Raw genomic sequence first — 10130 nt, forward strand, 5'->3', positions numbered from 1 at the left:
AAATTCTATCATGCAATCTCCAGGTTCACTTCTATCACCAAGACCATATTTTCCAACTAGTTTGATGCATAAGTTTGAATACTATTTCTATTGATAGTATTTCCTTGAAGGCAGATAGATATAATCACATCACAGACTGCACTGTATTTAAAAATAAATCTTGGAACTTCCTTTTTTGACTATAAATGCAACACCATCCCTCTTGATTGTTTCATTCCCAGCATAGTAAACCATATGATTTTCTGATTCAAAATGGCCAATGCCAGCCCATTTCAGCTTACTAAGGCCTAGTCTATAGATCTTTATGGATTCCACTTCATTTTTTATTACATACTTCCAATTTTCCTAGATTCATCGTTCACACAGTCCCAGTTCCAATCTTTAGCAGATTTGGGCAGCTGTTTCTCCTTACCTGGAGTCATGCCCCATCTGTCAATGAAGATCTCCAAGCCTCCACTCCCACAGGCTTTGCTCCTGGTTGACTTCTCTCCCACAAAGTAGCTCCTCCTCAGTCGCACAGTGAGCGCCTTCTGGCGGGAGCAGCCCTCCTCCAGCACTGTCTCAGACAGTGTTCTGCTTCCATTTTTAGCCCTTCAGTGTCTGACAATGTTTCGAAGCTGATAATGTGTTCAGGGGGCATGCCTGCCTCAAGGTAAGGAGAAACAGCTGCGCCGTGCCACCTCCCCCGTGCCTTGACAAGATCATTCTCTCTCCTTCTTTCAGATTTTACGACAAGGTGCTTTCCTGGCATGAGGATTCCGTAACCCCTGTGGCCAACCCTCTGCTCGCATTTACTCTCATCAAGCGCCTGCAGTCAGACTGGAGGAACGTGGTACACAGTCTGGAGGCCAGTGAGAACATCCAAGGTAACGGGGGAGGGGCAGAGGGGAAAGAGGAAGATTGCCTCTCCGAACTCAGCGAACAGGAGAGAGAGGGATGTTACAGAAGGGAGTGACATGACTGGCTATATTTATTTCCTTGGCTGTAGCTAGTAAAAAGAACTAGGTCCCCTTGTTAATATGCTTATATACGATTTTACATTAGAGAGCACTTTCATATCCATGATCTCTTCTGATCCTCACTCACTGCATATCATCCCCTTTTATCTATGTAGAAAGCTGTCGCTACAATGTGATCTTTCGGGCATTTACTTTCTGGGTTTCTTCCACTTTGTCCTTTCAAAGTTGGTTGCGTTGGGGGATGTTAAGAGGCCGAGTTAGTTCCCCAGAGTGCATGACTCCTAAAGACAGAGAGGATGGTCCAACATGATGAAGTTATGCACCTTAATTTTCTTAAATCATTCTACTGGGGGGGCTCTTACAGCTCTTAGTACAATCCATACCTATATCCATTATCAAGCACATTTGTACATATGTTGCCATTATCATTTTCAAAATATTTCTTTCTACTTGAGCCCTTGATATCAGCTCCTGATTTCCCCCCTCTCGCCCCCTCCCTCCCTCATAAGCCTTTCATAATTTATTAATTTTCCCCCGTGTCTTACACGGACCACTGTCTCCCTTCACCTTCTTTTCTGTTGTCCCTCCCCCTGGGAAGGGGTTATATGTAGATCATTGTGATCGGTTCCCCTTTTCTCCTCCCACCTTCCCCTTCCCCTCTTGGTAGCACCTTAATCTTCACGCTGGATAATTTCCCCCTCATTCAGAAATAACAACCGGGTTGGCTCTGGGAACACACAGAAGAATGGGATGTTATCATTGCTCATGAATACCCGGCCGGGTGGTCTTCTTAGTCCTCAGTGCTCCTCACCGGTTTCTGAAGGGTCGATGGATGCTTTTCTGTACAGTTCTGAAGGATGGTTATGAGAAAGTGGAACAAGACCTTCCAGCCTTTGAGGACCTTGAAGGGGCAGCGAGGGCCCTGATGCGACTGCAGGACGTGTATATGCTCAATGTCAAGGGGCTGGCCCGGGGCGTCTTCCAGAGAGTCACCGGCTCTGCGGTCACTGACCTCTACAATCCCAGACGGCTTTTCTCCCTCACAGCAGATGACTGCTTCCAAGTTGGCAAGGTAACCATATCCAGAAAGAGGCTGAATTGCTCCGTGTTAATTTCTTTTGGATGAATTAACTGTGTCCCAATGACCTTTACATTTTACCTGTTTACATTACATAGTTACAACATGGTAAGCCCTGGTATTGTAGTGGGATAGGCTTTGGTCTGCTAATCATAAGGTCATCAGTTAGAAACCACCAGCTGCTCCACAAGAGAAATATGAGGCTCTCTACTCCCTTAAAGAATTACAGTCTTGGAAACTTGCGGACGCAGTTAGTTCTATAGGGCTGCTACGAGTCAGAATTGACTCTATGTTTGCTTTTAAATTACAACCATGTCAGCTCAGTGGTAGAAGTCTTACTTTCCATGCAGGAGAATTGGGTTCAATTCCCGGCCAATGCATCTCATGTGCAGTCACCATCCTTCTGACAGTAGAGACTTGTATGTTGTTGCTAGGATGCTGAACAGGTCTTATTGGAGCTTCCAGGCTAAGACAGACTAGGAAGAAAGGTCTGGTGATCTACTTCTGAAAATCAATCACTAGAAACCTTATGGATCCAATAGTTTGCTCTGTGACATATCACGGGAAAGGAACCAGAGAGAGCAGCATTTTGTACGTGTCAACCACAGCGAAGAGGGAGGGAGCCCTGGTGGTGTCATGGTTATGCAGTGGGCTGCAATCTGCATGGTCAGCATTTCAAAACCACCAGGGGCTCCAATCCAGTAAAGTTACAATTTCGGAAACCCACAGGGGGGTCACTATGAGTCAGCATTGACTCCATGGCAGTGGAGAACTACAACATATGTTTACAACACACTTAGCAATTTGTTATCATTTTAGATAAAGGAGCTAAGATTCAGAGAGGACCAGTAACTTCTGCTGTTGAGTTGGCAGGCTCATGGCAATCCCGTGCACAATAGGATCAGATTGTCGGGACCCAAAGCGTTTTCAGTGGCTGTTTGGGGAAGGAGACTTCTAGACCTTTCTTCCTCGTCTGTCTTAGTCTGCAAACTCTACTGAACTCCATGTAACCCTCCACTGACAGACAGGTGCTATCAGACTTGAAGAACATTACCAGGAATCAAACCCAGGTCTTCCCTATGAAGGTAGGAATTCTACTACTGAACCCCACTGCCATCCAAATGACTTCCCTGAGATTGCACAGCTTTAAGTACCAGAATAATATCTTGAGCCCAGGTCTTTAACTCATTTCCACATTCTCTCCACGAGCGCTCATAGGGTCCTTATGTAGGACACTCTTGAGAAAGCAGGAGCCCTGATGCACTGTGGGTTGCCTGCTGGGTTGCTAAGCACAAGGGCAGCAATTTGAAACCACCAGCTACTCTGCTGGAGAAGCATGAAGCTTTCTACTCGCCCATTTCCAAAAATTACAGTCTTGGAAACCCCCCCAGAGGCAGTGCAACTCTGCCCTGTAGGATCACTGTGAGTCAGAATGGATTTAATGGCAGCGAGTGAGTGAGTTGAGAGTGAACCGGGTGTTACTAATTAAGCCAGAACGATAGATACAGATTTGGCACATGTGAGCACACTGGTCATTTGGTCACCTGGCCGCCAGTAGATAAATTGCTGGATTAAAGGAGAAGCAAGGATGAAAGCAGTCGGGGAGGGTGATTTAAAGTTAAGTTCATGGAAACACTCAGCCTTCTGAGACTTCCTGGAATCCCTATTAACATTCCTAAACATTAAGAAATACAAAATCAAAGTCATGTCAAAAAACCACAGCCATTCCCTTTATATTATTTGAAAAAAATCCACGTCAGGAAAGTCCCCTATGAGGTAGTTGGCTAATCTCTGATCAAAGCTATGCCCACACTTGAGATAAGTTGATGATGTAGTCTGTGCCAGCCTTTCCCTCAAGAAGTAAGAGTCAGCCCTCCTTTCCTTTTAAAGATGCGCAGTACCGGAAAATGCATTTCCCCAGGTCCCCACAGTTTGCCTTAACAGATCTGGGGGGCCTCATGAGACCAACTTTGGGGGTTAGTCTCCAAATTACGCAGAATGGGTTGTCCTAAGCCCTTTGTGTTTTGCCTTTCTTTCCTGAGCTCCTGAGCGGACCCAGAGCTCCATCATCAAGCCCTTGGCTAATGTAAATGTAAAGCAGTTGAAATGGTTTCGTGTACGCTTCATTAGTGAGTTCTTGCTCAAGCCAAAGTCATATGCTGAAAATGTAGTAAGTCATTTCTGTTCAATCTCGCAGGCCATCTTGATCTCTGTATTTCCTTACTTCGTTCGAAAGAGAATATTTTGAATCTATGACAAACACCTAAGATAAAATAGCAAGCAACTGAGATTAGATGTCTGTTGATGTTTTGCTGGATTTGTTCCCAATGTTCTTAAAAGATGCGACATACGGGCTCTGATCCCACTGCTCTGCCTTCTCCCTGCTGCCCTCCACGTTGCTCCCTACCCTTGCTCAGGTCACCCTCACCCTGGCGCTGCTGTGGATCGTTCCTCCGTGTCTCTTTGTGCTTGGCACATGTGCAAGGGGCTGTAAACTTTGTGTGTATGTAGGAATCTGGCATTAAAAAAAAAGCATGATCCAAATCCTCTTTTGCAACTTACTTTTTTGCCTTTACGTTTCTGAGATTTCGTCATATGACTTACTTGACTCCATTCCTTTTTATTGTTATGCTATAATTCAGCGAATGAATATGCTGTGGTTTAGTTATCATTTACCCTACTATATTATAGCGTTTTTAAATTATTATAAACCATGTTTCAATGAACATCCTTCTAATTGTAGCTTAGCAGCTCTGGTGGTGTAATAGTTGTGCATTGGGCTGCCACTGGCAAGCTCAGCAGTTCGAAACCACCAGCCGCTCCGCAGGAGAATGGAAGGGCTTTTTGACCCCTGTAAGAAGTATTGGCTTAGAGAGGGGAACACGGAGTGCAGGGAAGACAGAAGGATCTGGAGAAAGAGGGGACAGGCAGACAAGACCCAGAAAATGTCGACCCTGCGTGCTGCACGCTGGCATTCGGACCCCTTTTGCGACACTTGCTGCCAGGGCCAGGACTGCTTGCATCCATGTGTATTTCCCTGGGGGAGGCCTTGCAGAACACAGACTCTAGGTCACTGGCACCTGCTGGCTGTGAAAGATGGTGCATGGCTTGAAAGACGTGCTCATAGAATGTGACCCAGCATGAAGCGTTCCTGCTCTCCTTGGATGAGTCAATGCCCCGGGGAAGAAGGGCATCATTCAGTTTTGTTGTGCCTTAAGGCAACCGAAGATGCTTAAATACTTGCCTGTAATTTGGCTTTTGTTATCATTTATTAAAATGCAAACTGTATGAGACCCAGTTGACTAGAGGGACAAATTCAGTGACACTCCTGTATGTACAAGAAAGAGCTTTAAATCAAGAAGTGATGATATATCAAGCAAACATCCTAGCCCAGTCCGGATCAAGTCCATCAGTCCAATTCTACTCTGTAAGTCCAGTACTAGTCCATAAATCCCTCTTCAGACTCGTAGTCACCAGCAATGATGCCGAATGCATTCCGGAAGCTCACAGGCCAGTGAGTGACAGGTCTTATGGATCTAATGGCGGTGGAAGCATCTCAGCGCTGGCATGGGTCTCCATGTGGCTTCGCCAGCTCACAGTGCCTCAACAGCAGGGAAGTGAAGCAGAGAGAGTGGGAGGCCACCCTCCAGGGAGCCATTTATCTTGGTAGACCCCCAATCAAGCTGTGACCTGATTGACAGGCTAACCTCTGCTCACATATTCCTATACGAGCCATGTTGGCACCAAAAAAACCCCACACTTAACTGTTACTTAACTGTAACACATACACACGGAGTGACAGTCTTGGAAGCCCCCAGGGGCAGTTCTATCCTGTCCTATAGGGTCCTTACAATTAGGAATTGACTCGGTGGCAGTGAGTTTGGTTTTGAGAAATGCCTCTTATTCTCAGTGGCAAAGTTTTCCTGGGGCAGATAACCCAGAGGTAACATTTTTGATAGTAAGGAGTGTGCGTCTTGAGTTCCACTAACTACTGCTCTGTTGCTCTTCAAAGTGATTGTAACAGTTTACATCTGTCAGTTTTCTGTGAGATATTTATTTCTCCACAGCCTCACTAACAGTTGATAGTCAGATATATTCATTTTTGACGACTTGATAGATATAAAATTATATTTCATTTTCATTTGTGTGTCTTTGATTTCTAGAAGGAGCATTTAAAAAAAACAGCAACCCCTTTTTACTGTGAATTAGGTGAAAGTTTACAGAGCAGATGATCAATCTGCCCTTCAACAATTCTCTCACATTGTTGTAATGTCTCTCGCGCACTGCAATTCCCTCAGTGGACCATCGCGTATCCCATGTCCTGCACACTTCTTGTTTCCATTCCTCTTCCTGTCTTAACCCTTTAGGCTTCGTCTTTAGGTAAATGCTGCCCGTGTGATCTTAAGTGGGTGATTAGTCTAAACCAGAAGTGAGTTCAGTTCAGGCTTGACGAGCCACTAAGGGTCTTCATCTTGGGTCAGGTGTCTTCCACCTCCTAGAATGAGGGTTTTTTGGTTGAATGTGCTTATCAGTCATTTGAAGCAATCCCCTGTAAGCATGTTCGTGGAGACTTTGCCTCGTTCCCCTTGAGTTGCTGCTCCTTCCCTCATTGATCTGTGAATAGGCTTATATGCTTATGAGGGGCTGCAGAAAGTTTGTGGAAGATTTCGGTATCTTGTCAATCCATTTTACACGGACTCTTTGAAGCACCGTCCCTCACATTGTTATTAGATTGTGAGTACTTTTTCCTCGTCTGTGGCTGGGCATGAGCTGAAGCATAGGCACGGGGGTGACGATGGTGCAGGACCACAGTGCTTCATTCTGTTGTGCATGGGGTCACTATGGGTGGGGGCAGACTCGATGGCTTCTAACAACTAACATGGTTATCTTTTAATTTTGTTCACAATATCGTTTTCAGAATTATATAGTTAAGGTATATGTAACATCTCCCAATTCAACATTTTTAAAATTCATGATTCAGCAACGTGGATTACATTAAACATGTGCAATTACCTTTTGCATTCAATGACAAAATTTCCAACACCATTAACAGATACTCAATATATCCGAAACAATGATTCTCTTCACCCCCACCATTGGTAACCACTAGTTAGTTGTAAATGCTGTAATTTGCCTTTGTAGTGCCATTTGTATTACAAGATTTTTTGTTGTTTTAATGAATTTAAATTTATCCATCTTTTCCTATAGGGGTTATGGGTTTTTGCCTTATTTAAGAAGTCTCTCCTATGTCTGATGTTGTAATGGTCCTTGTCTTCTTGGTCCAAGATGACTGCTAGAATATTAGCCATGTTTTCAGGCAAAATACTCTAAGTAGAATGAAGGAAGGGAACAAAGATTTGCTTATTTATTCCTTTTATGGGAATTCCTAGAGATTCTATACATTTCTCCTTTCACCTCTCAGTGATGATCTAAGAAAATAAATGCACTGCCAACAAGTTGATGGTGACTCACAGCAACGCCATTGGACAGGGTCATGCTGCCTCTGTGAGTTTATGAAACTGTGACCTGTGGTGGAAGTAGAAAGCCCTGTCTTTCTTCTAAGGAGCAGCTGGTGGTTTTGAACTGTGGGTCTTGAAGTTAGCAGCCCAATGCATAACCACTAGGCCATCAGAGCTCCTTTTATGATGCAGGAAGCATAAAAAGACAATAGAAGAAATATACCATGTTCATGGATAGAAAGACTTACCATTGTGGAAAGGTCAGCATTACCCTAAGCAATCTGTAAATGTAATGCAATTCTGATCCAGACTCCAGCATTGTTCTTTAAAGAGATGGGAAAACAAATCACCAACTTTATGTGGAAAGGACAAAGACCCACACAGGATAAGCAAGGCACTGCTAAAGAAGAAGAGCAAAATAGGCAGCCTCACCCACAGACATATTAGTCAAAACAGCCTAGTACTGGTATAAGGAGAGCTACGTAGACCAGTGGAACAGAACAGAGAACCCAGATATAAGTCCATCTGCCAAGAGACAACTGATTGTTCACAAAGGGCCAGAACACATTTGTGTAAAGCACATTTGTACACTCATTGCCCTCATCATTCTCAAAACATTTGCTCTCCACTTAAGCCCCTGGCAACAGGTCCTCATTTTCCCCCTCCCTCCCGGCTCTCCCAGCTTCGATGGGGAAAGATGGGTCTTCAACAAATGTTACTGGCACAATTGGATTTCTATTTGTATAAAAATGAAACAAAACCTATACTTTGCTTCATATAAAAAATGGACTCAAAATGGATTAAAGACCTACATGAAAGTCCTTGAACAATAAAGATCATTAGTGAAAAGATGGAGAAATTTAGGGGCTCTAATATGTGACCTAAACACACAAGCAGCAGAAGACAAAACACATGACTGAGATCTCCTAAAATAGAATACTCATGTATATAAAAATATTTCAAGAGAAAGAAAAGAAAACCCACAACCTGGGAAAAATTTGGTCATGCCATCTAAGACAAAGGACTAATACCTACACTCTCTAGAAAACATCCATATCTGGACAACAGAAAAGTGGGTGAAGGGAGACGTCGGACAGGGCAAGATATGACAAAATAATAATTTATAAATTATCGAGGGTTCACGAGGGAGGGAGGGGGGAGCTGGGAGGGAGGGAGAAAATGAGGAGCTGATGCCAGGGGCTTAAGTGGAGAGCAAATGTTTTGAGAATGATGAAGGCAATGAATGTACAAATGTGCTTTACACAATTGATGTATGTATGGATTGTGATAAGAGTTGTACGACCCCCCCAATAAAATGATTTTTTTTTAAAAAAGAAAACATCCATATCTCAACAAGAATGAGACAAATAACCCAATTAAAAATGGGCAAAGAACGTGACCGACAGAAGACATCCATGTGACCAACAAACATTTGAAAATCGCAATCAGTAGCCATTGGAGAAATACACATCACAACGATGAGATGCTTACTCCCTGACCACAGCTTAGGTGAAAAACAAACATTGGGACACACACAGTGTGAAGTACTGTGTAATGTTGAGGAATAATGATGAGCCTGTGACGCGGCTCGTGACACGGCAGGAATGGGAGGGTATCTTGCTGAGTGGAGCTAGTTCATCCCAAAAGGACTAATGCTCCATGAGACCAGTATTATATTTTAAAATCAAGAGAAAGTTTCCATACCAAAATAAACAGACTTGGTGGTTACCAGGGGTGGTGGGGAAGGTGAAGTAGTAGGCTAGACGGTAGACAGGTGTTAGCTTGGAAGAAGGGGATGAGAGCACCCAACAAGAAGGAGATCTGAAAGAGAAAAAAAAGATTGAAATGGGACAAACTACTGGGAGGTTTGATAGCTTGTTGAGTACAAAAATGATCCTCTGACCTGATTAAACCCTCATCCAAATCACAATAAAAACTTTTTTTCTAAAGATGAAAGAAATAAATATACAGTCACTGTACAAAAGAAATAAATATGCAGTCACTGTACAAAAAATAAACATACAGTCACTATACCAAAAAAAAGAAATAAATATATAGTCACTGTACAGTCAACCATTTCTAGAAGTATGCCCAAGAATTTGGAAGATAGCTACCTGGCCAACCAACCAGAAGAGATCTATATTGTGCCCAACAGAATACATAAATTATTGAACAATCACATTACTATCACATGCAAGTAAAATTTTGCTAAATGAAGATCATTTAAAAACAGTGCAGCAGTACATTTATAGGGAGCTGCTAGATTCAAGTTAAATTCGGAAGAGGATATAGAATGAGGGATATCATTGTTGATGTCAAATGGATCTTAATGGAGAGTAAAGAACACCAGAAAGATAATGTTTTATTGACTATGCAAAGACTTTTGGCTATGTGTATCATAAGAACTGTGGATAACATTTTGGAGATTAGGAATTCCGTGCTTAATAGTGCTTATGTACATAGACTAACAGAAGAAGAACAGAACAAGAGGGTACTGAGTCGTTTAAAGTCAGGAAGGGTGTGTGTTGGGATTGTGTTCCTTTTAATCGTTTTATTAGGGGCTCATACAACTCTTATCACAATCCATACATACATCAATTGTGTAAAGCACATTGTACATTCATTGCCCTCATC

The 10130-nt window shown here is 43.1% G+C and overlaps 1 protein-coding gene across 1 annotated transcript in view; it reads left to right on the top strand.

Moving 5' to 3' along the window:
• Window positions 1-638: 638 nt before the first annotated feature.
• P4HA3 (prolyl 4-hydroxylase subunit alpha 3) overlaps window positions 639-10130 on the top strand; it is a 37540-nt gene continuing 28048 nt past the window's right edge. The window contains exons 1-3 of the mRNA XM_004708922.4: window positions 639-652; window positions 724-866; window positions 1808-2031. Coding sequence (XP_004708979.1) covers window positions 639-652; window positions 724-866; window positions 1808-2031 — 381 coding nt within the window. The remainder of the gene's footprint in view (window positions 653-723; window positions 867-1807; window positions 2032-10130) is intronic.

Source organism: Echinops telfairi, unplaced genomic scaffold (assembly GCF_000313985.2).
Source record: "Echinops telfairi isolate 266 unplaced genomic scaffold, ASM31398v2 ScPeMD7_1713;HRSCAF=2227, whole genome shotgun sequence".
Classification (NCBI taxonomy): domain Eukaryota; kingdom Metazoa; phylum Chordata; class Mammalia; order Afrosoricida; family Tenrecidae; genus Echinops; species Echinops telfairi.